The 27948-nt window shown below is 45.2% G+C and overlaps 2 protein-coding genes and 1 non-coding gene across 3 annotated transcripts; 1 reads left to right on the top strand and 2 right to left on the bottom strand.

Annotated features, from left to right (window-relative positions):
• Nucleotides 1-293: 293 nt before the first annotated feature.
• TRNAN-GUU lies at nt 294-367 on the bottom strand. The gene has a single exon. It is a non-coding gene; the product is annotated as a tRNA-Asn (tRNA).
• Nucleotides 368-486: 119 nt separating this feature from the next.
• LOC125527394 lies at nt 487-1943 on the top strand. The gene is made up of 4 exons (XM_048691904.1): nt 487-716; nt 1251-1323; nt 1410-1465; nt 1556-1943. Exons 1-4 carry the CDS (start codon nt 658-660, stop codon nt 1674-1676), a joined length of 309 nt encoding a protein of 102 aa, XP_048547861.1. The 5' UTR covers nt 487-657; the 3' UTR covers nt 1677-1943.
• Nucleotides 1944-2595: 652 nt separating this feature from the next.
• LOC125527393 (probable receptor-like protein kinase At1g30570) lies at nt 2596-5839 on the bottom strand. The gene has a single exon (XM_048691903.1). The coding sequence runs from the start codon at nt 5440-5442 to the stop codon at nt 2905-2907; it is 2538 nt and encodes an 845-aa protein (XP_048547860.1). The 5' UTR covers nt 5443-5839; the 3' UTR covers nt 2596-2904.
• Nucleotides 5840-27948: the final 22109 nt, after the last annotated feature.

Raw genomic sequence — 27948 nt, 5'->3', positions numbered from 1 at the left:
GGCGGAACGCCACCGTAACGCCACGTCGCACCGCCGCCGCCGTGGCACTACGCCGGAAGGACGCCACGACGTCGTCCCACCACGTCGGGAAGACGCCGTGCCACCTCTCGTGTCGCCCCCCGCGGCCCCTCGTCAGCGGCACTAGGCGCTCGTGCCACCGGTCAGCATTGGCCGATGGGCGCTAGAGGAATAAATTTTTTGTTTAATTAAAAATATGAAGAAAAAAAAGATTTAGGAAAAGAAGCTTACGCGATTGAATTGAAAAGGCTGGAAGTGTGCATCAATTAAAAATTCGCTAGAAGGAGGGCTTGAACCTCCGACCTTGTGGTTAACAGCCACACGCTCTAGCCAACTGAGCTATTCCAGCTAGATGTGTTAGATCAAATTGGAAGCCTACTAAAATAGACCCACTTGTATACCAGTTTGGGCTCTCCAAGCCCGGTTTACACACTACTAGGCCGTAGGGCAGAGGCCCACGCGAACAAATATTCGTCCGCCGCCCCGTGCCTCTCCTCCCCCTTCGCTGCTGGTTTTCTGTTCCGCGCCGCGCTCTCGAGACGCACCCAACACCGCGCGCCGGCGTCGCCTCAGCAGCTCTCCAGCCGGCCTACCGCCGCACCGAGCTCTCGCGGGACAGGCAGACCACGCTCGGCCGCGATGGCTGCTGCCGCGGCGCCAGCCCCCTCTTCTTCCTCCCCTGGCTGGGACTTCACCTGGTGACCCCCTCCCCCCCTCATCCTCCCGCTGATGCCTGCTGTTTGTAGTAAGATTGATTTGTCACCGCAGCTTATCCGTCGACGCGGTCTGTTGCTGTGCTTCCTAGATTCCTTGTTCAGCAGCGTGTGCACCTTTCTCTCCGCTGAGTGCTGGCTGCCCTGTTATTGAAATCTCGCGGGTGTTTCTTTCCACCTGCCTGCTTCCTGTTCGACGTATTGCCTGGAAGAAGCTAGCGCTAGTTTTAGTTTTAGGCCAAAAGAAAGGCATGGCAAACTCATGCTGATCTTGTGTTCCCAGGTGTAATCATTAACCGTAGTGCTGTTCTACAAGAAAATTATTGCGCTGTGTATCGTTTCGTAGCAAGGAAGTATGACGGTGTATCGATCGGTCGATTCGACACCTTATTTGCACTGTTCTGAGTAGCATATAGATCCAGCAAATGATTTCATTAAATGTTACCCTTCCTGCACTTCATGTCAATGGTTCCTGGAGAAATTCTAGAGTACACTAACAGCCTTTTTGTTTGGCCACAGCAACTTTGAAGTTGATTATGGATCCGAAGAACATGCTTCCGTTGTCTACAAGACGTTAGCTGTTGACAAGGAGGTAAACAACTTAATGATCTACTTTTAAACATGTCTCCTGCTTCCATGAAGAGTCAGATATTTCATTTGGTGTGTTATGTGTTGCAGTTGCAGCCAGATAAGGTCCGGAGGGAGATGACTGTTTCTGGTGGCAAGCTCCTCGTGTGAGTAAATCCATACCATCTTTTCTAAGAATTGCTTTTCTGTCGCTGCGTGAAGCCTAATGGTTTAATCCCTTATATTTGTGAATTCAGGCGCTTTGAAGCAGTAGAGGCTCGATTTCTGCGAGCTTCATTCAGCGCATTTGTCGATCTTATGGTACTTATCACGAAGCTTGTGGAAGAGTATGGCGTAAGCAAGGAAGAGCATTCCTGATAAGCGATGTGATCTAGTTACTAGTCAAACATGTGGTTGTTTAGACCACCTGTATTTGCCCCGGCTCTTCTCCTGTGAAGGTACTGTGGATTTGTGAATTCTGAATGAAACATTTTGTACTCTGTAGTATGGATTACTTCCCATTCAAATTTCATTGTAATGAGAAAGAACCCCCGGTTCCTCTTAGACGATCCAAGGGTGAAAAATTCTCATGAAATCGGGAGGAGCAGAGAAACATCAGATATCATAGTTTCTTTAGAAGTTTTATTACTCAGTGTATTGGCTCTTGTGTTTATTTCTAGAGTGGATTTGCCAAAGAATTAAGTCGATGACATTTAAACAAGAAGCTCCATGTGTTGGCTCTCGTGTTTATTTCTAGAGTTGATTTACTAAAGAGTTAATTCGGTGACATTTAAACAAGAAGCTCCATGTGTTGAGTGAGCGAGCCTGAACCACATTATTTTAGCTCAAAAGCTGTTCCAATTTTAGGTTTCTGGGTTTAGTGTCAACTGCTTTATTTCCTGGCTCTGTTTATAGGCGGTTTGCCCTGTTTCTAGTCAGGGGAGTAACTGTTAGCCCTGAGTCTGATCACCAAGAGCCCGGAACTTGAAAAACACTACCACCATGAACTGAAAGTACATCGCTTCAATTGTTGGAAGTAATCCACTAACTGTTCACTCGGATAGCATGGAGGGCGGCCACTTCAGATGTTTTGCTGCTGCAGTATAATATGATGATTGGGTACATCAAAGTACAATATTAGCTAGTGCAACATCACAAGGCATTATTGGAGGTTTACAGCAAAGGGTGAGGATTGCACGGGAACACAGAAACGACAGCCAAGGAATTGTTGGGCATTAGTTTTATAAACCAAACATCACTGAAATATAAGAAAACAGTTCCACGGTACACACACAAATAAGTTGAAGGATGGAATTATATTATTAGTAACATTTATACATGTCACACAGGCAGAACTACATGAAACCCCGTGGGTCGAACAAATCGCATGATATAGCAGGATGTCAAGGAAGAACTTGACACGCCCAAGTTTTTCTTTTTTTTGGCAATCTACAAAAATCCTATTATTCTACACTTGTCGAGCAGGACAACGCCCCAAAAGAATAGGAAGAAACTAAGTGAACAATATAGCACAATTTTACATCAAGACCACGGCTACGATGCAATCAAGATAGTTCAGCGGGTTACCACATGTCAGAAAAAACCTTCAAGGGGCTGAATCTTCTCTGATACCTGATTTCTTTGGGTGATGCTCCTCTTCTCCCTCTCTGATGTGAGGCATGCTAAAAGACATATCAGCGAACCCCAGTTCACTGCTTCCAAATGACTCGCAATCCACGTTGCGTTTGTAAGCTTCATGGAGCTGCAGCACATACTCCAGGTGCCACAAGACCTCACCCATTGATGGCCTGGTTCTCCCATCATCAGCAAGACACTTCTCCGCGATATCACCAAACTTCTTCAAGGATTCTGGCGAGTAGTCACCATCCAGCCGTGGATCCGCTATTGCTTCCAGCGAACGCTGACGCTGCCATCTCATAGCCCATTCTGCCAAGTTGATTTGATCCTTCGGCACTGAGGGGTCTATAACCGGCCTGGCACAAGCAACTTCAAAGAGCACCACACCAAAAGAATACACATCGGATTTTTGTGTCAGTTGCTGCCTCCGGAAGTACTCTGGATCAAGATACCCGAAGCTACCCCTGATTGCTGTACTAACATGGGTCTGGTCCAGTGTCGGTCCGGTTTTCGACAACCCAAAATCTGCTATTTTTGCAACAAAGTTCTTGTCCAACAGGATGTTAGTAGTCTTAACATCCCTATGAATTATACCTCGATCTGCTCCCGTGTGGAGGTAGTGAAGGCCCCTGGCCGCACCAATGCAGGCATCAACCCGTTGCTTCCATGTCAAAGGTGGTAGGGTACTTCCATAGAGATGGCTTCGCAATGTCCCCTTGGCCATGTATTCATAGACCAGAATCATCTCCTTCTGCTCTTCACAATAGCCAATCATCGCAACAAGGTGCCGGTGCCTAAGCTTGGAGAGCATCTCGATCTCTGTTTCAAATTCTTTCAGGCCCTGACCACATAATGGATTTGCACGCTTGATTGCGACTGTAATGCCATCATCGACCTCACCCTTGTAAACCTTGCCAAAACCTCCAGAACCAATGACCAATGACTCGTCAAAGTTTTTTGTGGCAGCTCTAATATCTGCAATGCTGAATCGCCTGCCCATCCTATGACCAATGGAAGATGAATTGCGTGCCAAGGGTGCTTTTCTGGATGCGCGGGCATCTGTAGTGCTTTTCATAGCCTCATGGAGGACCAGAGGGTGCCAACCAGCAGGGACCTCCTCGTTAACAGCTTTTCGTTTCCTCCTTACATAGCACCATGAGAATAGAGCAACACTTACCAGGGCCACAAAAGCGGCCGAGCCAATACCAACTTCTTCCCATAAACCTATCCTGCTCCGACCCTTGGAACGCCCCCTTTTGTTGCCCATATCAATATGACCAAGCACATAATCAAGGTTGCCACTCCTGCTGAGCTTGAATATCTCCAAACCATTGAGAAGTGCATCTGTACCTGAAGCACTGGTCATGGAGTCTGGGCCTAGCTGAAGCCAGAGTGAGTCTACCTGTTGCGGCAAGCTGTCAAAGTAGTCCTCATGATATGCCTTGTTAATACCTCCGGCCCTGTTGTACACATCGTAGTTCTCAGCAGCTGTCTTGTTGTTGATGTAGACCTTGAAGATCCTCTGGCTGGGCTTGTCATAGACAAGCTCACAAAAATGAAGGCGGACCAAGTAATCAAAATTGGGGTGGACAAAGAACCGCCATGTCACATTAAACCTCTTGTCCATGACCATGTTGTTGCCCATGATTCTCGCGGTCTCATAGACATCAAGGGGAGCAATTGAGGAGTCGTTGCTTGAGACATACTTTATGGCTGAAGTATTGGACACAATCAAAGCAGCATTGGCAGAAAACATGAATGCTTCATCAGTGTACCATGGTCTATGAAGATACTGATCATGTGAAGATGCAAGTGCAGGCCCTCCAACATTCAGCCGATACATAGTCTCGACAGCTCGGCCGCTTAATTCAGGAGGAATGTGTGCATCCACACCACCAACTTTGTTCACCGTGCCGTTGAAGGAATTATCTGGAGTGAGCATCACCTCGATCGCATTCACAAATGCAAATGAACCGGGCCTTGGATCAAACTCGATCTGCAGGCGAGAACCATTGACTGCAAGAAAGTACTCCTTGACAACCGCAGTGGCGGCCCAATTGCTCACCGAGTTTCTCCAGACAATCTCCTCCGACACGTTAAACTTGGACACCAGCTTGAAGTCATTGGCGACGACATCGAACACCGAACCGTTTGCACTGAAATTCCTGAATGCGGACGGGAAGAAATGCAGCCTGACGCAGTAGTTCCCCGGCAGCAGGCTGAAGTCATACCAAGATGTGGTGGTAAAGAAGCGCGCGGAGCGGTACACCGGCGCCATGATTTCACTGCCATTGCTGCTCCCGGCCAACAGAGCAGCGATCCCCGGGCTGCTCAGAGTGAAATTCAGGTCAGGGGCCATGTCGCCAATCCATCTCCGGCCATCGGCATCGGCGGTGGCGTTGGAGCCGCAGCTCAGAAACAGCTCCCTCCCGTGAGCCTTCAAGAACTGCAGGTTGGCGAACACGATGCTCACAGCAGCCAGCACGAGTATCCTCGTCCGGAGCATCGCTCACAAGTCCGGCAGGGGCGGATCTAGACGGTCCGCCGGCCGGGTGTGCGCCGGCACACCCGAAATCTCGTGGAACTCAGCTGGGCTTGACTGATCACCGGAAGGCAGGGAGCTCACCAATGGCCAAGAGTGAGGACGGGGCCGAGACGGCGACGAGCGAGGTAGAATGGGAACGGCGATGGCGGCGACGCGCGTGAGGGGCGGAGGAGCTGCGGCCGGCGACGCCGAGCTACGGCAGGTCCGCAGCTACAGGGCACGGTGGATGGAGGTGGTGGGCTGCGAGTGGAGGGATTTCAGAGCCGCATTGGATTGAGGGGAGCTTGAGCTTGCGTGGGTAGGTCGGGAGGGCTCGGGAGAGGGGGAGGGAGGGATGGGAAGAGGAAGAAGACCGGAAGAGGGAAGAAAGGGACAGTGGACTGTAGAGGGAGGAGGGGTTGGATCTCAGATTCTCCACACTGTAGACTGAGAAAAGAAAATAAACCATCATTGCAAAGTTTTTCCCTCCTTTTAGAGCAAATCATTTTTGTCCGGAGCATGTATAAATTTGACTTTTCAAGAAACTTGCACCGTTGCATTTCTGAATATAATGGTTAGCCGAAAGTATTATTCCAGCGTCTCGGTCAGGTCATGTCGATGCACCCTTCGGTGCTGGGTGAGGCTCGTGAGAAATAATGGAGATTTAGCTCTTCCTTTTGCGGCTCTTTCGATGGTGACGGATCCTTTTCCAAGGCGTTAGTCTTGTAAGACCGTTGCCTTGATGACTTTTCATCTGCGGTCAGCAATGACCAGGCTGGCTCCGGCGATGGGGCGGCAATGGGACGGCTCGTCATCGGCCTGTTCCGAAGGATATTGACGGTCGACGGTAGGGGACTTAATTACTGAGAGGCGCTTGTACTATTGGTTTGGTTAATACTCCCTCCGTTCTAAAGTAGATGGCTCAACTTTTTTTTTTTGCGATGGTAGATGGCTCAACTTTGCACTAACTTTAGTATAAAGTTAGTGCAAAGTTAGTATAAAGTTGAGTCATCTATTTTGAAACGGAAGGAGTAAATTTGATTTTTTTTTCCTAAACACATGAAAGTTTTAGTGGATTTAACAACAGTCATCTAGAGTAGCTAACTATAGGTTACTCATATTCAGCTCGGGAGGCGCTGCGACCGCAAACCTTGCCTCGTAAACAGACAAACAAACTTGTGTCTCAAGTCTTTAGCCAAGCCAATAATACACCACAAGTTAACTTGTTGAGCCAGAAAATGAGCTACATCCAAAGCAAAACTAGCTTGGCCCTTGGAGTCAACAATTATCCCCCATGAAATGCAATAACGCCCCCACAAAAACAAAAGCTCGGCCAAACGGTTGCTTTCCTCCCTGAAAAGAAGGGGGCCGGAGCGAGTGGCGAGGAACTGAGAATCCAGTCACATTCCACCCATCGCCATTGGGTGCCCTGTGCTGTGCCGTGACCGACTGTGAGGGTGGTGGTGGTGGGTCACATGATGCATGGAGCAACACATGGCCATGTTCCCGGCCTCCGCGGCCGCTGCCCATCAGATAACACCAATCATAACGCCCTTGCCCTAATTAGGTTCCATCATCCTTGGCATGATTGCCTGAATGATTTCCCCCCTTGTCTCCGTCGCGCGCCCAGCAGAATCGGAGCCCAAATGTTTCTTCCGGCACACACGACACACCACGCGTGTCAGCGCCAACCGTTCCGTTATGCACCAACGTTTATCGGGGCGTTGGACTGTCATCGGCTGATTCCGATGGCTCGGAGAAAGTCGGGCTTCATTTCGGTTTGATTGATGGAAAAGGCAGACAAATATTAGATGTCACATAGCGTGGAGATAGTTGCAAGACTTGATAGACAAGACTTGGCAACCCCTGTATTTATTATACGATCGTCGGAGCAAGAAGTCTACACCATTTTCATCTTAAAAAAGAGAGACATAACGACTGGCAAGCCTTGCAGATCACATCGAGCAAACGAAGCGGCGATGCAATGAGAAGAAAAACAGTTTTGGTCAAGGGTAGGAAGGAGGGAGGAAGCTGCCTCTGCCTGGGGCAGGAACGAACGAGCAATTTCTCAGTTCCTGCTGATGATAAGCCCGCGGCATGTGGCTCCTGCGTCGCGTGTCAGGGCTACCGATACTTTAACTAGCCGCATGAATAAACAAGCAGAGCGCCCAATGTAGGGGCGCAGAATTTCTTTGGTCCATGTTATGTTCCTGCTCAAACGATTCGATGGCAATCATTCAAACACGGCGTACGTCTGCAGGCGTAGAAAATGTGCAACTTGACGCTGTGTTTGGGACACTGGATGGGTGCCTTTCGGGAGCACTACTACTAGTCAGTAGGAGTCACTTGCAAGTTGCAGCGACTCACACTGCTAACTGCTAAGCAAAACACAGTTTCCTCATGAAAAGTAGTGGTAGGAGACAGGAAGCAAAACAAAAGGAGAAATCATTTTGCTTCCAGAATACTACTATGCTCTGATAATGGACGCCGACATGCCGTCCTATCTAAACATTTGTTAGGAAACAATAAGGGCCTCTTTGATTTGATTCACAGGGTTCTAAAAATACGGGAATGGGAAAAACATAGCATTAAAATTGTAATGCTCATCTCAGTCTGTTTGATTGCAGCACGGGAAAAATAAAGGATTCTTTTAAAAATGTTTTGAGTGGATGCTAGAAATCCTAAACTAGTATAAAAAAATCCTCAGGAAAAATTCCTATAGTATTCAATCCTATTAATCAAGCAACCAATATAAGAAAAATTCCTAAGGATTCTAATCCTTCAAAAATCCTATGAAAAATCCTTTGAAACAAATGAGCCCTAATTGCTAAAACGGCAAGGGAAACAATAGGTTTGTAGGTTCTCGATCTTTTTGATGGTTTAAAATAAGGCGTTAATCAACATCAAACCATGAAGCCGAAGGTCAAATTGTCGATCTCCATCGAAGTCTGCAAAAGTAGTAGGAGAAGGGGAGGTTGGAGAGGAACAATGGGGGTTTGGGGGGGGGGACCGATGCCGTGAATTGATGGAAGGGAAATGGTTCAGTTACAAGTCATTTGGCATCACCTAGCAGAGTCTCTTGCTGGCATATATCCGCTAAGCTGCCACGATGGGCCATCATGCTAGATTTTAAATACAAGACCCAAGGCCTATTCGGGGCGCAACCCACACACAGTTCACAGTGACCAACCAGGAGAGAAGGGTACCTCACAGTCCTCCTCCCTTAAAACACGGCTTGCCCTCAAGCCGGTTCCACGGTTGCCTGAAGACATGCACCAGGACAATCAGTCCAGAGAATGCTCAGTCTTAGTGCAGTTGCAGCACGAGTGTGTCGCCTCGAAGTTTTATGCATGAGCTGTTGAGAACTTGGCCTACCAATCGAGCCTTGAAAAATGAGTAGCATGGTAGCATTTACCTCGACAACATGTGACACATGACGTTTGAGCTGAAATATGTGCAACACGGGATGAATTTGGCTTGACGGCGGCAAGTCAAGGCGGTAGGCAACCGCTCCCACCTTTTGCAGTATCTTGTAAGGGTTGAAGAAGCGAAAGGTCAGCTTATGGTTACTTTGCACTGCCACGCATTGTTGAATGTATGGTTGTAGCTTGAGATAGACAAGGCCCCCACTACAAATTCACAATCTATGTGACGTTTGTCAACCTGGTATTTCATGCGTTGTTGCGCCCTGAGAAGATGATGACACATCACTTCAGTAGTGCCAGCTCGCTCTCAGGGCCATGTTTCCCGATCAACTAGGATGCATCTATGATTTCCTAGTATTCCCAGATGGCGCGGGGTCTATCCGTAAAGTGCCTCAAACGGTGTCGTCCCCAATGACGAGTGAGGTGTTGCCTTGCGAACGAAATCTACTCATGCCATTTCTTTGGATTTCGCATGGACTGCGCACTGTAAGTAAGTTTCCACACATTAGTTCATATGTTTCGTTTGTCCGTTCATTTTCGGGTGGTAAACCGAGCTCATGTGCAAGGGTGTGTCCAAGAGACGGAAGAGTTCACGTCATAGGTGGTTGGTGAAGATGCAGTCTCGGTCTGAGATGAGTACCTCGGGTAACCCATGAAGGCGGTAGACATGTGTCATGTAGGTTTGAACAACTTAAAGTTTCTTCAAGGGATGCGTCAATGGAAAAGGAAAGACCATACTTCGTGAACTTGTCAATCACCATGAGAATCACATCGCATCCTTGTGAGTGGGAAATCCTTCAATGAAGTCCAAGCTCACAACTTCCCACGGTCTCTTAGGCATAGGTAATGGTTGCAGCAATCCAAGGGACTTCACATGCTCAGGCTTGCTTGTTGGTACATTGGGCAAGCTTGAACAAGTAAATGCACTGCCTCCTTGAGCTTTAGCCATGCAAACAGAGGCTTGTCGCGTTGATAGGTTGTTCTGATCCTGAGTGCCACCCACTCCTGAAGCGCGAAGAGCATGTAGAATATGTTGACTAGCTAAGGTATTGGGGCCTACCCATACGTGACCTATGTAATGCAGGAGACCATCGCGGAGCTCATAGCGTGCAACATCCTGCTCAGGTAGCACAACAAGTTCTTGCAATAATCGTTGCACCAAAGGATCATCCTGATATCCTGTTTTCAGATTTTCCATCCAGACTAGAGTAGCACTAGATACGACAAGAATAGAGGCATTAGCTTCAGGTTGCCTTGATAATTCATCTGCATCTCCATTGGTTTCCCCTTGCTTGTAGTGAATTTTGAACCACGACCCCATCAACTTATCGAAAGCCTTGTGTTGGATTCCTGTGTAAAGTCGTTGGTCAACCAAGTTGAGCAGGCTTTTATGATCTGTCTGAATAAGGAATTCCTAGTGTTGCGAGTATGCCCCCCATTTTTCAACTACCATGATGATGTCAAGACATTCCTTTTCGTATGTGGAGTACTCCAAACTCCTGAGAAAGGCCATTGGGTGGTCTTGCATCAACACAAACCCCACGCACCCACATTGGTGGCATATTTTTTAAGCATCCTTTTTCAAAATTAGACGGGGAGAGCATTGGGGCCGACGCCATTGGATGTCTTAAGAACTTCAAAAGTAGTTTGTTGCTCAAGGGGCCATGCAAACGGTGCTCCTGTGTGAAGTAATTTGTTTAGTGGTTTGGCAATCTCTTGATAGTGGTGATTTTTTTTGCAATAGTAACCCGTGATACCCAAAAAACTCATGAGATCATGGAGTGTCTTGGTTTGGGGAAAATCAACAACAACCTACACCTTGGAGGGATCAGAGACTCAATGTGATCTCACTATGTGCCCCAAGTACTCCAAACTTTGTTATTACAAGGAACATGTGCTCTTCTTGTTGAGGAGTGATGTTGTCGAAGAATGTTCAACATCGAGCTAAGATCCTTGATATGATCATCAAGCGTGGGGTTGAACACAAGGGTGTCATCCACAGATACTAGCATTGATTTGCGTAGTAGTGGCTCAAAAATCCGGTTCACTGGTCTTTGGAATGTGGCCGGTGTGTTTGTTAAACAAAAGGGCATCACCAAGAATTCAAACAAGCCATGGTGTGTTGGAAAACGTCGCATTGTGCTCATGTCCGGGGTAATACGAATTTGATGGCAACATGTGTGCAAGTCCAACTTGGTGAACCATTGAGCTTTTGGTAGCTTGTCAAGCTAGTTATCAACAACTGGCATTGGATGTTTGTGTTTGAAGGTGAGGTTATTGATTTGGAGATAGTCCACACACAACGACATCCTACATCTTTTTTCGCACCAATAGAACTCGTGAAACAAATGGATTACTGCTTCATTGAATGATGCCACTATCTAGTATTTCAATCACTTACCTCGCAATTTCTGACTTATGTTGCAGTGAGTAATGGCACGGTCGTGCCTTGACAGTGTTGGCTCATTTAATCAGTGGAATTTGGTGATCAAAAAAGCATTGTGGTGGCAACTTCTTGGGTGTTGCAAAGAGAGATTGATACTCCTCCATCAAAATTGTAATGACTAGTGGCAGTTGAGAAGGACTGTTGTTCTCATCCCGCGGCTACCGCGTTTGAAATACAAGTCCATCAGATGTAGCACGCACTTACACAATATGAAAAATTTGCGCGGTTTGGCTATACTCACTTGCCAATAGTTCATGGACCATAGCACCCCCCCCCCCCGAAGCATGATGTATGCGTCATTGTGAGTGAATCGCATAATCTTGCACCGTCAATCCACCCACTTGAGGCGATATCGCTGTTGGGGAACGTAGTAATTTCAAAAAAATTCCTACGCACACGCAAGATCATGGTGATGCATAGCAACGAGAGGGGAGAGTGTGATCTACGTACCCTTGTAGACCGACAGCGGAAGCGTTATGACAACGCGGTTGATGTAGTCGTACGTCTTCACGGCCCGACCGATCAAGCACCGAAACTACGGCACATCCGAGTTTTAGCACACGTTCAGCTCGATGACGATCCCCAGACTCCGATCCAGCAAAGTGTCGAGGAAAAGTTCCGTCAGCACGACGACGTGGTGACGATCTTGATGTTCTACCGTCGCAGGGCTTCGCCTAAGCACCGCTACAATATTATCGCGGATTATGGTGGAAGGGGGCACCGCACACGGCTAAGAAAACGATCACGTGGATCAACTTATGTGTCTAGGGGTGCCCCCTGCCCCCGTATATAAAGGAGCAAGGGGAGGAGGCCGGCCGGCCCTATAGGCGCGCCAAGGAGGAGTCCTCCTCCTAGTAGGAGTAGGACTCCTACTAGGAGGGGGAAGGAAGTGGGGAAGGAGAAGGAAAGGGGGCGCCGCCCCCCCTCTCCTAGTCCAATTCGGACGAGGGGGGAGGAGGCGCGCGGCCCACCCTGGCTGCCCTTCTCTTTCTCCACTAAGGCCCATATGGCCCATTACTTCTCCCGGGGGGGTTCCGGTAACCCTCCGGTACTCCGGTTTTCTCCGAAATCACCCGGAACACTTCCGGTGTCCGAATATAGCCGTCCAATATATCAATCTTTATGTCTCGACCATTTCGAGACTCCTCGTTATGTCCGTGATCACATCCGGGACTCCGAACTAACTTCGGTACATCAAAACTCATAAACTCGTAATATAACTGTCATCGAAACCTTAAGCGTGCGGACCCTACGGGTTCGAGAACAATGTAGACATGACCGAGACATGTCTCCGGTCAATAACCAATAGCGGAACCTGGATGCTCATATTGGCTCCTACATATTCTACGAAGATCTTTATCGGTCAGACCGCATAACAACATACGTTGTTCCCTTTGTCATCGGTATGTTACTTGCCCGAGATTCGATCGTCGGTATCTCAATTCCTAGTTCAATCTCATTACCGACAAGTCTCTTTACTCATTTCGTAATACATCATCTCGCAACTAACTCATTAGTTGCAATGCTTGCAAGGCTTAAGTGATGTGCATTACCGAGAGGGCCCAGAGATACCTCTCCGACAATCGGAGTGACAAAACCTAATCTCGAAATACGCCAACCCAACATTTACCTTTGGAGACACCTATAGAGCCCCTTTATAATCACCCAGTTACGTTGTGACGTTTGGTAGCACACAAAGTGTTCCTCCGGCAAACGGGAGTTGCATAATCTCATAGTCATAGGAACATGTATAAGTCATGAAGAAAGCAATAGCAACATACTAAACGATCGGGTGCTAAGCTAATGGAATGGGTCATGTCAATCACATTATTCTTCTAATAATGTGATCCCGTTAATCAAATGACAACACATGTCTATGGTTAGGAAACATAACCATCTTTGATTAATGAGCTAGTCAAGTAGAGGCATACTAGTGACGTTTGGTTTGTCTATGTATTCACACAAGTATTATGTTTCCGGATAATACAATTCTAGCATGAATAATAAACATTTATCATGATATAAGGAAATAAAATAATAACATTATTATTGCCTCTAGAGCATATTTCCTTCAGTCTCCCACTTGCACTAGAGTCAATAATCTAGATTACACAGTAATGATTCTAACACCCATGGAGCTTTGGTGCTGATCATGTTTTGCTCGTGGAAGAGGCTTCGTCAATGGGTCTGCAACATTCAGATCCGTATGTATCTTGCAAATCTCTATGTCTCCCACCTGGACTAGATCCCGGATGGAATTGAAGCGTCTCTTGATGTGCTTGGTTCTCTTGTGAAATCTGGATTCCTTTGCCAGGGCAATTGCACCAGTATTGTCACAAAAGATTTTCATTGGACCCGATGCACTAGGTATGACACCTAGATCGGATATGAACTCCTTCATCCAGACTCCTTCGTTTGCTGCTTCCGAAGCAGCTATGTACTCCGCTTCACATGTAGATCCCGCCACAACGCTTTGTTTAGAACTGCACCAACTGACAGCTCCACCGTTTAATGTAAACACGTATCCGGTTTGCGATTTAGAATCGTCCGGATCAGTGTCAAAGCTTGCATCAACGTAATCATTTAGTATGAGCTCTTTGTCACCTCCATATATGAGAAACATATCCTTAGTCCTTTTCAGGTATTTCAGGATGTTCTTGACCGCTGTCCAGTGATCCACTTCTGGATTACTTTGGTACCTCCCTGCTAGACTTATAGCAAGACACACATCAGGTTTGGTACACAGCATTGCATACATGATAGAGCCTATGGCTGAAGCATAGGGAACATCTTTCATTTTCTCTCTATCTTCTGCATTGGTCGGGCATTGAGTCTTACTCAATTTCACACCTTGTAACACAGGCAAGAATCCTTTCTTTGCTTGATCCATTTTGAACTTCTTCAAAATTTTGTCAAGGTATGTGCTTTGTGAAAGTCCAATTAAGCGTCTTGATCTATCTCTATAGATCTTAATGCCCAATATGTAAGCAGCTTCACCGAGGTCTTTCATTGAAAAACTCTTATTCAAGTATCCCTTTATGCTATTCAGAAATTCTATATCATTTCCGATTAGTAATATGTCATCTACATATAATATCAGAAATGCTACAGAGCTCCCACTCACTTTCTTGTAAATACAGACTTCTCCAAAAGTTTGTACAAAACCAAATGCTTTGATCACACTATCAAAGCGTTTATTCCAACTCCGAGAAGCTTGCATCAGTCCATAAATGGATCGCTGGAGCTTGCACACTTTGTTAGTTCCCTTTGGATCGACAAAACCTTCCGGTTGCATCATATACAACTCTTCTTCCAGAAATCCATTCAGGAATGCAGTTTTGACATCCATCTACCAAATTTCATAATTATAAAATGCGGCAATTGCTAACATGATTCGGACAGACTTAAGCATCGCTACGGGTGAGAAGGTCTCATCGTAGTCAATCCCTTGAACTTGTCGAAAACCTTTTGCGACAAGTCGAGCTTTGTAGACAGTAATATTATCGTCAGCGTCAGTCTTCTTCTTGAAGATCCATTTATTCTCAATTACTTGCCGATCATTGGGCAAGTCAACCAAATTCCATACTTTGTTCTCATACATGGATCCCATCTCAGATTTCATGGCTTCAAGCCATTTTAGGGAATCTGGGCTCACCATCGCTTCTTCATAGTTCGTAGGTTCATCATGATCTAGTAGCATGACTTCCAGAACAGGATTACCGTACCACTCTGGTGCGGATCTTACTCTGGTTGATCTACGAGGTTCAGTAGTATCTTGTTCTGAAGTTTCATGATCATCATCATTAGCTTCCTCACTAATTGGTGTAGGTGTCACAGAAACTGGTTTCTGTGATGTACTACTTTCCAATAAGGGAGCAGGTACAGTTACCTCGTCAAGTTCTACTTTCCTCCCACTCACTTCTTTCGAGAGAAACTCCTTCTCTAGAAAATTTTCGAATTTAGCAACAAAAGTCTTGCCTTCGGATCTGTGATAGAAGGTGTATCCAATAGTTTCCTTTGGATATCCTATGAAGACACATTTCTCCGATTTGGGTTCGAGCTTATCAGGTTGAAGCTTTTTCACATAAGCATCGCAGCCCCAAACTTTCAGAAATGACAACTTTGGTTTTTTGCCAAACCACAGTTCATAAGGCGTCGTCTCAACGGATTTTGATGGTGCCCTATTTAACGTGAATGCGGCCGTCTCTAGAGCATATCCCCAAAACGATAGCGGTAAATCAGTAAGAGACATCAGATAGCGGTAAATAAGTACGATTACGACATTCGGACACACCATTACGCTGTGGTGTTCCGGGTGGCGTGAGTTGCGAAACTATTCCGCATTGTTTCAAATGTACACCAAACTCGTAACTCAAATATTCTCCTCCACGATCAGATCGTAGGAATTTTATTTTCTTGTTACGATGATTTTCAACTTCACTCTGAAATTCTTTAAACTTTTCAAACGTTTCAGACTTATGTTTCATTAAGTAGATATACCCATATCTGCTTAAGTCATCTGTGAAGGTGAGAAAATAACGATATCCGCCACGAGCCTCAACATTCATCGGACCACATACATATGTATGTATGATTTCCAACAAATCTGTTGCTCTCTCCATAGTACCGGAGAATGGTGTTTTTGTCATCTTACCCATAAGGCACGGTTCGCAAGTACCAAGTGATTTATAATCAAGTGGTTCCAAAAGTCCATCAGTATGGAGTTTCTTCATGCGCTTTACACCGATATGACCCAAACGGCAGTGCCACAAATAAGTTGTACTATCATTATCAACTCTGCATCTTTTGGCTTCAACATTATGAATATGTGTGTCACTACTATCAAGATTTAATAAGAATAGACCACTCTTTAAGGGTGCATGACCATAAAAGATATTACTCATATAAATAGAACAACCATTATTCTCTGATTTAAATGAATAACCGTCTCGCATCAAACAAGATCCAGATATAATGTTCATGCTTAACGCTGGCACCAAATAACAATTATTTAGGTCTAATACTAATCCCGAAGGTAGATATAGAGGTAGCGTGCCGACCGCGATCACATCGACTTTGGAACCATTTCCCACGCGCATCGTCACCTCATCCTTAGCCAATCTTCGCTTAATCCGTAGTCCCTGTTTCGAGTTGCAAATGTTAGCAAAAGAACCAGTATCAAATACCCAGGTGCTATTGCGAGCATTAGTAAGGTACACATCAATAACATGTATATCACATATACCTTTGTTCACCTTCCTATCCTTTTTCTCCGCCAAATACTTGGGGCAGTTCCGCTTCCAGTGACCAGTCTGCTTGCAGTAGAAGCACTCAGTTTCAGGCTTAGGTCCAGGTTTGGGTTTCTTCTCTTGAGTAGCAACTTGCTTGTTGTTATTTTTGAAGTTCCCCTTCTTCTTTCCTTTGCCCTTTTTCTTGAAACTAGTGGTCTTGTTGACCATCAACACTTGATGCTCCTTCTTGATTTCTACCTCCGCAGCTTTCAGCATTGCGAAGAGCTCGGGAATAGTCTTATTCATCCCTTGCATATTATAGTTCATCACGAAGCTCTTGTAGCTTGGTGGCAGTGATTGGAGAATTCTGTCAATGACGCAATCATCTGGAAGATTAACTCCCAATTGAATCAAGTGATTATTATACCCAGACATTTGAGTATATGCTCACTGACAGAACTGTTCTCCTCCATCTTGCAGCTATAGAACTTATTGGAGACTTCATATCTCTCAATCCGGGCATTTGCTTGAAATATTAACTTCAACTCCTGGAACATCTCATATGCTCCATGACGTTCAAAACATCGTTGAAGTCCCGATTCTAAGCCGTAAAGCATGGCACACTGAACTATCGAGTAGTCATCAGCTTTGCTCTGCCAGACGTTCATAACATCTGGTGTTGCTCTAGCAGCAGGCCTGGCACCCAGTGGTGCTTCCAGGACGTAATTCTTCTGTGCAGCAATGAGGACAATCCTCAAGTTACGGACCCAGTCCGTGTAATTGCTACCATCATCTTTCAACTTTGCTTTCTCAAGGAACGCATTAAAATTCAATGGAACAACAAGACGAGCCATCTATCTACAATCAAGCATAAACAAGCAAGATACTATCAGGTACTAAGTTCATGATAAATTTAGGTTCAATTAATCATATTACTAAAGAACTCCCACTTAGATAGACATCCTCTTATCCTCTAAGTGATTACGTGATCCAAATCAACTAAACCATGTCCGATCATCACGTGATATGGAGTAGTTTCATTGGTGAACATCACTATGTTGATCATATCTACTATATGATTCACGCTCGACCTTTCGGTCTCCGTGTTCCGAGGCCATATCTGTATATGCTTGGCTCGTCAAGTATAACCTGAGTATTCCGCGTGTGCAAATGTTTTGCACCCGTTGTATTTGAACGTAGAGCTTATCACACCCGATCATCACGTGGTGTCTCAGCACGAAGAACTTTCGCAACGGTGCATACTCAGGGAGAACACTTCTTGATAATTAGTGAGAGATCATCTTATAATGCTACCGTCAATCAAAGCAAGATAAGATGCATAAAAGATAAACATCACATGCAATCAATATAAGTGATATGATATGGCCATCATCATCTTGTGCTTGTGATCTCCATCTTCGAAGCACCGTCGTGATCACCATCGTCACCAGCGCGACACCTTGATCTCCATCGTAGCATCGTTGTCGTCTCGCCAATCTTATGCTTCCATGACTATCGCTACCGCTTAGTGATAAAGTAAAGCATTACAGCGCGATTGCATTGCATACAATAAAGCGACAACCATATGGCTCCTGCCAGTTGCCGATAACTCGGTTACAAAACATGATCATCTCATACAATAAAATTTAGCATCATGTCTTGACCATATCACATCACAACATGCCCTGCAAAAACAAGTTAGACGTCCTCTACTTTATTGTTGCAAGTTTTACGTGGCTACTACGGGCTTAAGCAAGAACCAATCTTACCTACGCATCAAAACCACAACGATAGTTTGTCAAGTTGGTGCTGTTTTAACGTTCGCAAGGACCGAGCGTAGCCACACTCGGTTCAACTAAAGTTGGAGAAACTGTCACCCGCAAGCCACCTATGTGCAAAGCACGTCGGGAGAACCGGTCTCGCGTAAGCGTACGCGTAATGTCGGTCCGGGCCGCTTCGTCCAACAATACCGCCGAACCAAAGTATGACATGCTGGTAAGCAGTATGACTTATATCGCCCACAACTCACTCGTGTTCTACTCGTGCATATAACATCAACATATAAAACCTAGGCTCGGATGCCACTGTTGGGGAACGTAGTAATTTCAAAAAATTTCCTACGCACACACAAGATCATGGTGATGCATAGCAACGAGAGGGGGAGAGTGTGATCTACGTACCCTTGTAGATCGACAACGGAAGTGTATGGTTGATGTAGTCGTACGTCTCCACGGCCCGACCGATCAAGCACCAAAACTACGGCACCTCCGAGTTTTAGCACACGTTCAGCTCGATGACGATCCCCGGACTCCGATCCAGCAAAGTGTCAGGGAAAAGTTCTGTCAGCACGACGGCGTGGTGACGATCTTGATGTTCTACCGTCGCAGGGCTTCGCCTAAGCACCGCTACAATATTATCGAGGATTATGGTGGAAGGGGGCACCGCACACGGCTAAGAAAACGATCACGTGGATCAACTTGTGTGTCTAGGGGTGCCCCCTGCCCCCGTATATAAAGGAGCAAGGGGAGGAGGCCGGCCGGCCCTATAGGCGCGCCAAGGAGGAGTCCTCCTAGTAGGAGTAGGACTCCTACTAGGAGGGGGAAGGAAGTGGGGAAGGAGAAGGAAAGGGGGCGCCGCCCCCCTCTCCTAGTCCAATTCGGACCTGGGGGGAGGAGGCGCGCGGCCCACCCTGGCTGCCCTTCTCTTTCTCCACTAAGGCCCATATGGCCCATTACTTCTCCCAGGGGGGTTCCGGTAATCCTCCGGTACTCCGGTTTTCTCCGAAATCACCCGGAACACTTCCGGTGTCCGAATATAGCCGTCCAATATATCAATCTTTATGTATCGACCATTTCGAGACTCCTCGTTATGTCCGTGATCACATCCGGGACTCCGAACTAACTTCGGTACATCAAAACTCATAAACTCATAATATAACTGTCATCGAAACCTTAAGCGTGCGGACCCTACAGGTTCGAGAACAATGTAGACATGACCGAGACATGTCTCCGGTCAATAACCAATAGTGGAACCTGGATGCTCATATTGGCTCCTACATATTCTACGAAGATCATTATCGGTCAGACCGCATAACAACATACGTTGTTCCCTTTGTCATCGGTATGTTACTTGCCCGAGATTCGATCGTCGGTATCTCAATACCTAGTTCAATCTCGTTACCGGCAAGTCTCTTTACTCGTTCCGTAATACATCATCTCGCAACTAACTCATTAGTTGCAATGCTTGCAAGGCTTATGTGATGTGTATTACCGAGAGGGCCCAGAGATACCTCTCCGACAATCGGAGTGACAAATCCTAATCTTGAAATACGCCAACCCAACATGTACCTTTGGAGACACCTGTAGAGCACCTTTATAATCACCCATTTACGTTGTGACGTTTGGTAGCACACAAAGTGTTCCTCCGGCAAACGGGAGTTGCATAATCTCATAGTCAGAGGAACATGTATAAGTCATGAAGAAAGCAATAGCAACATACTAAACGATGGGGTGCTAAGCTAATGGAATGGGTCATGTCAATCAGATCATTCACCTAGTGATGTGATCCCGTTAATAAAATAACAACTCCTTGTTCATGGTTAGGAAACATAATCATCTTTGATTAACGAGCTAGTCAAGTAGAGGCATACTAGTGACACTCTGTTTGTCTATGTATTCACACATGTATTATGTTTTCGGTTAATACAATTCTAGCATGAATAATAAACATTTATCATGATATAAGGAAATAAATAATAACTTTATTATTGCCTCTAGGGCATATTTCCTTCACACACAACCCCACGCCGACGACTCCATCATGGCCGTCGGCGCTGGTTCCTCGAGCCAAGGAGAAGGTGATCTCCTCCCTCCGCCATCAATCCTATCCTACCCGATCCCACAACATCTATCAGTCTCCGGGCACTGTATGCGGCGACGACACAGCACGAACATCACCTACCCCAGAAAATTGACATTGCCGGCCCGAGCGCACATGTACATCCTCGAGTGTCTGCCACCAGAAATCCACGTCACATCATCGCCGAGCGTCCAATGACTGACGCCGATCTAATCAATCTCAGGTATGTCAATAGTACTATTCCATACAGTTTAAAGTAAAACTTCGTGCTTTGAGAAAGAAAGAATTTGATAAAAGTAGTTGCCATGAAGAAATTCTATAAGCCGCGGATGATTTTTTTTGCATGTTACATATCTGTTTGTTTTGGTTGATATGAATCACTTCATTGAAGAAAGGATATAACTCACTGTGTTGAAAGATTGTTCAGATTCACGGTGCATGTGATTGTTGCATCAGCTAAAAGAAGCTTTTCAAATTTAAAATTATTGAAGAACCATTTGGGATAAACAATGAACTAAAAGAGCTTAAATGGTTAGGTAACATTATGCATCGATAACAAACTATTGGATCATATTGACATTCACACAATCACAAGTGATTTTTCATCGAAGAATCTTACAAGAAAATTTGAAGATATGCATATTATGTTTATAACAAGGGGCCCCAAATTATACTTTCGCCCCAGGCCCCCAAAATCTCAGGACCGGCCCTGATGGCATGACAACTACTCGCATACAATAATGGACCCCAGTTTTTTAGTACCCGCGAGAACCCAAAGCTTGGCGTCGTCGATGATAGTCCGAAGGAGGACCGGGGGTGGTGCACTCTTGCGACGGAAGACCCGAGCGTTACGCTTGTTCCAGATTGTACAAGAAACCAACATTGTAAGGGAGGCCAAGGCTCGTCGATCTTGGTTTTGCAAGCTGGTTCGCTTGTCCCACCATTCCAAAATGGATCCATCCAAGTGCCAAGAAGAGGTGTCCATGTGAGTAAGACCGAATTCAAGGATGACCGAGTTCCATAGCCGAATAGTGTGGCGGCATTTGAAGAAGAGGTGCGCGCCCGTCTCGCCTTCAGTCCTGCAGAGCGGGCAGAGTCCACAGTTTTCCCATCCGCGCCGCTCTAATCTGTCGGCAGTCCAAATCCGGTCTTGGATAGCCAACCAAGCAAAGAATTTGATCTTGGGAGGGGCCCAAGCCTTCCAGATCATGAAGTCCATAGGCGAGAGCGTCAAGCCGAGGAACTGTGCCTTGTATGTAGTGGCCGCCGAGTAGATCCCGTTATTGGCATGTTTCCAGATAATGTCATCGTCAGCTTGTGTGTCTAGGTGTAGATCATGCACCAACATCCATAACGTGAAGAATTGACGGATGTGGGCAACGGAAGCGACGATGTTGTGGCTGATTTTAAGAATCCAAGCATTTCCATCGAGGGCTTCACGCACTTTCCAATTCTTATGCATGGAGGCATCATATATTAAAGGAGCAATGTCCTTCGGTTTCCGCCCAAGAAGCCATGGGGAGTCCCAAAAAGGTGTTTTGGCTCCATTGCCTAAAATGATGGTCGTTGAGGCATAGAAGAAGTCCATATCGTCCTCCGTGCAGGGGTTCCCAAGCCCCACCCAAAGCTTGTTCGGCGCCTTCCATTCATACCAAGGCCATCTAAGACGTAAGGCCCGAGCAAACTTGCCAGTGTCTAGAACCCCAAGGCCTCCGTACTCCTTGGGGCGACAGACCACCTTCCAATTCACTTTACATTTGGCACCGGTCGTCTTATCTGAACCAGACCAGAGAAAGGCCCTCTCCAATTTGTTGATGTTGTGAAGAGAGCGCGGTGGCACAATGAGAGGCGTGATGGTATACACTGCCTGGGAGGCAATGACTGATTTGACAAGTGTCGTGCGCCCGATGGTGGTGATGTTTTGTCCGTCCCAAGTGACAAGTTTGCCGGCCGCCTTATCCTCAAGGTATTGGAAATCTACAGACTTGAGCTGCCAGACTAAGAGTGGGAGTCCCATGTATTTCATCGGGAAGGTGGCTCTGGACACCGGTACGCCACTAAAGACATGATCCAAGTCAACGTTGGAGCATCGGATGGGCACAACCGAGCTTTTGTGAAAGTTGGTGCATAGACTGTTGGGTAACGTAGTAATTTCAAAAAATTTCCTACGCACATGCAAGATCATGGTGATGCATAGCAACGAGAGGGGAGAGGGTTGTTCACGTACCCTGGTAGACCAAAAGCGGAAGCGTTAGCACAACGCGGTTGATGTAGTCGTACATCTTCACGGCCCGACCGATCAAGCACCGAAACTATGGCACCTTCGAGTTCTAGCACACGTTCAGCTCGATGACGATCCCCGGACTCCGATCCAGCAGAATGTCGGGGAAGAGTTCCGTCAGCACGATGGCGTGGTGACGATCTTGATGTTCTACTGTCACAGGGCTTCGCCTAAGCACCACTACAATATTATCAAGGACTATGGTGGAGGGGGGCACCGCACACGGCTAAGAGATCAATGATCAACTGTTGTGTCTAGAGGTGCCCCCTGCCCCTGTATATAAAGGAGCAAGGGGAGAGGTGGCCGGCCTAGGAGGAGGGCGCGCCAAGGGGGGAGTCCTACTCCCACCGGGAGTAGGACTCCTCCTTCCCTTGTTGGAGTAGGAGAGAAGGAAAGAGGGGGAGAGGAACAAGGAAAAGTGGGCTGCACCCCTTGTCCAATTCGGACCAGAGGGGGGGCGCGCGCCTCCTTCCTTTTGGCTTCTCTCCTCTATTCCCGTATGGCCCAATAAAGCCCATATACTCCCCGGCGAATTCCCGTAACTCTTCGGTACTCCGAAAAATACCCGAATCACTCGGAACCTTTCCGATGTCCGAATATAGTCATCCAATATATCGATCTTTACGTCTCGACCATTTCAAGACTCCTTGTCATGTCCCCAATCTCATCCGGGACTCCGAACTCCTTCGGTACGTCAAAACTCATAAACTCATAATATAACTGTCATCGAAACCTTAAGCGTGCGGACCCTACGGGTTCGAGAACAATGTAGACATGACCGAGACACGTCTCCTGTCAATAACCAATAGCGGAACCTGGATGCTCATATTGGCTCCCACATATTCTACGAAGATCTTTATCGGTCAGACCGCATAATAACATACGTTGTTCCCTTTGTCATCAGTATGTCACTTGCCCGAGATTTGATCGTCGGCATCTCAATACCTAGTTTAATCTCGTTACCGGCAAGTCTCTTTACTCGTTTCGTAATACATCATCCCGCAACTAACTCATTAGTTGCAATGCTTGCAAGGCTTATAGTGATGTGCATTACCGAGTGGGCCCATAGATACCTCTCCGACAATTGGAGTGACAAATCCTAATCTCGAAATACGCCAACCCAACAAGTACCTTCGGAGACACCTGTAGAGCACCTTTATAATCTCCTAGTTACGTTGTGATGTTTGGTGGCACACAAAGTGTTCCTCCGGTAAACGGGAGTTGCATAATCTCATAGTCATAGGAACATGTATAAGTCATGAAGAAAGCAATAGTAACAAACTGAACGATCAAGTGCTAAGCTAACGGAGTGGGTCATGTCAATCACATCATTCTCCTAATGATGTGACCCCGTTAATCAAATGACAACTCATGTCTATGGTTAGAAAACATAACCATCTTTGATTAACGAGCTAGTCAAGTAGAGGCATACTAGTAACACTCTGTTTGTCTATGTATTCACACATGTATTATGTTTCCAGTTAATACAATTCTAGCATGAATAATAAACATTTATCATGATATAAGGAAATAAATAATAACTTTATCATTGCCTCTAGGGCATATTTCCTTCAGTCTCCCACTTGCACTAGAGTCAATAATCTAGTTCACATCACCATGTGATTTAATACCAATAGTTCACATCACCATGTGATTAACACCCATAGTTCACATCGACATGTGACCAACACCCAAAGGGTTTACTAGAGTCAATAATCTAGTTCACATCGCTATGTGATTAACACCCAAAGAGTACTAAGGTGTGATCATGTTTTGCTTGTGAGAGAAGTTTAGTCAACGGGTCTGCCATATTCAGATCCGTATGTATTTTGCAAATTTCTATGTCAACAATGCTCTGCACGGAGCTACTCTAGCTAATTGCTCCCACTTTCAATATGTATCCAGATTGAGACTTAGAGTCATCTGGATTAGTGTCAAAACTTGCATTGACGTAACCCTTTACGCCGAACCTTTTGTCACCTCCATAATCGAGAAACATATCCTTATTCCACTAAGGATAATTTTGACCAATGTCCAGTGATCTACTCCTAGATCACTATTGTACTCCCTTGCCAAACTCAGGGCAGGGTATACAATAGGTCTGGTACACAGCATGGCATACTTTATAGAACCTATGGCTGAGGCATAGGGAATGACTTTCATTCTCTCTCTATCTTCTGCCGTGGTCGGGCTTTGAGTCTTACTCAATTTCACACCTTGTAACACATGCAAGAACTCTTTCTTTGACTATTCCATTTTGAACTACTTGAAAAACTTGTCAAGGTATGTACTCATTGAAAACTTATCAAGCGTTTTGATCTATCTCTATAGATCTTGATGCTCAATATGTAAGCAGCTTCACCGAGGTCTTTCTTTGAAAAACTCCTTTCAAACACTCCTTTATGCTTTGCAGAATAATTCTACATTATTTCCGATCAACAATATGTCATACACATATACTTATCAGAAATGCTGTAGTGCTCCCACTCACTTTCTTGTAAATACAGGCTTCACCGCAAGTCTGTATAAAACTATATGCTTTGATTAACTTATCAAAGCGTATATTCCAACTCCGAGATGCTTGCACCAGTCCATAGATGGATCGCTGGAGCTTGCATATTTTGTTAGTACCTTTAGGATTGACAAAACCTTCTGGTTGCATCATATACAACTCTTCTTTAATAAATCCATTAAGGAATGCAATTTTGTTTATCCATTTGCCAGATTTCATAAAATGCGGCAATTGCTAACATGATTCGGACAGACTTAAGCATAGATACGAGTGAGAAACTCTCATCATAGTCAACACCTTGAACTTGTCGAAAACCTTTTGCGACAATTCTAGCTTTGTAGATAGTAACACTACTATCAGCGTCCATCTTCCTCTTGAAGATCCATTTAATCTCAATGACTCGCCGATCATTGGCAAGTCAATCAAAGTCCATACTTTGTTCTCATACATGGATCTCATCTCAGATTTCATGGCCTCAAACCATTTCGCGGAATCTGGGCTCATCATCGCTTCCTCATAGTTCGCAAGTTCGTCATGGTCAAGTAACATGACCTCCAGAACAGGATTACCGTACCACTCTGGTGCGGATCTCACTCTGGTTGATCTACGAAGTTCTGTAGTAACTTGATCTGAAGTTTCATGATCATCATCATTAACTTCCTCTCTTGTTGGTGTAGACATCACTGGAACTGATTTCTGTGATGAACTATTTTCCAATTCGGGAGAAGGTACAATTACCTTATCAAGTTCCATTTTCCTCCCACTCACTTCTTTCGAGAGAAACTCCTTCTCTAGAAAGGATCCATTCTCAGCAACGAATATCTTGCCTTCGGATCTGTGATAGAAGGTGTACCCAACAGTTTCTTTTGGGTATCCTATGAAGATTTACTTCTCCGATTTGGGTTCGAGCTTATCATGTTGAAAACTTTTTCACATAAGCATCACAGTCCCAAACTTTAAGAAACGACAGCTGATGTTTCTCGCCAAACCACAGTTCATATGGTGTCATCTCCACGGATTTAGATGGTGCCCTATTTAATGTGAATGTAGCTGTCTCTAATGCATAACCCCAAAACGATAGTGAAGACATCATAGATCGCACTATATCTAATAAAGTACGGTTATGACGTTCGGACACACCATTACACTGTGGTGTTCCAGGTGGCGTGAGTAGTGAAACTATTTCACATTGTTTTAACTGAAGGCCAAACTCGTAGCTCAAATATTTTACTTCTGTGATCATATTGTAGGAACTTTTATTTTTGTTACGATGATTCTCCACTTCACTCTGAAATTCTTTGAACTTTTCAAATGTTTTAGACTTGTGTTTCATCAAGTAGATATACTCATATCTGCTTAAATCATCTGTGAAGATCAGAAAATAATGATACCTGCCATGAGCCTCAATATTCATCGAACCACATACATCAGTATGTATGATTTCCAACAAATCTGTTGCTCGCTCCAATGTTCCGGAGAACGGAGTCTTAGTCATCTTGCCCATGAGGCATGGTTCGCAAGCATCAACTGATTCATAATCAAGTGATTCCAAAAGCCCATCAGCATGGATTTTCTTCATACGCTTTACACCGATATGACCTAAACGGCAGTGCCACAAATAAGTTGCACTATCATTATTAACTTTGCATCTTTTGGCTTCAATTTTATGAAAATGTGTATTACCACGATCGAGATCCAACAAACCATTTTTATTGGGTGTATGACCATAGAAGGTTTTATTCATGTAAACAGAACAACAATTATTCTCTAACTTACATGAATAACCGTATTGCAATAAACATGATCCAATCATATTCATGCTCAACGCAAACACTAAATAACATTTATTTTAGGTTTAATACTAATCCCGAAAGTATAGGGAGTGTGCGATGATGATCATATCAATCTTGGAACCATTTCCAATACACATCGTCACTTCACCCATAACTAGTCTATGTTCATTCTGCAACTCCCATTTCGAGTTACTATTCTTAGCAACTGAACTAGTATCAAATACTGAGGGGTTGCTATAAACACTGGTAAAGTACACATCAATAACATGTATATCAAATATACCTATGTTCACTTTGCCATCCTTCTTATCCGCCAATTACTTGGGGTAGTTCCGCTTCGAATGACCAGTCCCTTTGCAGTAGAATCATTCAGTTTCAGGCTTAGGTCCAGACTTGGGTTTTTTTCACTTGAGCAACAACTTGTTTGCCGTTCTTCTTGAAGTTCCCCTTTCTTCCCTTTGCCCTTTTCTTGAAACTAGTGGTCTTGTTAATCATCAACACTTGATGCTCTTTCTTGATTTCTACCTTCATCGATTTCATCATCATGAAAAGCTCGGGAATCGTTTTCATCATCCCTTGCATACTATAGTTCATCACGAAGTTCTACTAACTTGGTGATGGTGACTAGAGAATTCTGTCAATCACTATTTTATCTGGAAGATTAACTCCCACTTGATTCAAGCGATTGTAGTACCCAGACAATCTGAACACATGCTCACTGCTTGAGCTATTCTCCTCCATCTTTTAGCTATAGAACTTGTTGGAGAATTCATATCTCTCAACTCGGGTATTTGCTTGAAATATTAACTTCAACTCCTGGAACATCCATATGATCCATGACGTTCAAAATGTCTTTGAAGTCCCGATTCTAAGCTGTTAAGCATGGTGCACTAAACTATCAAGTAGTCATCATATTGAGCTAGCCAAACGTTCAAGACGTCT

Source organism: Triticum urartu, unplaced genomic scaffold (assembly GCF_003073215.2).
Source record: "Triticum urartu cultivar G1812 unplaced genomic scaffold, Tu2.1 TuUngrouped_contig_3772, whole genome shotgun sequence".
NCBI classification, from domain to species: Eukaryota; Viridiplantae; Streptophyta; class Magnoliopsida; order Poales; family Poaceae; genus Triticum; species Triticum urartu.
This window is presented reverse-complemented; position numbering and strand designations above follow the sequence as displayed.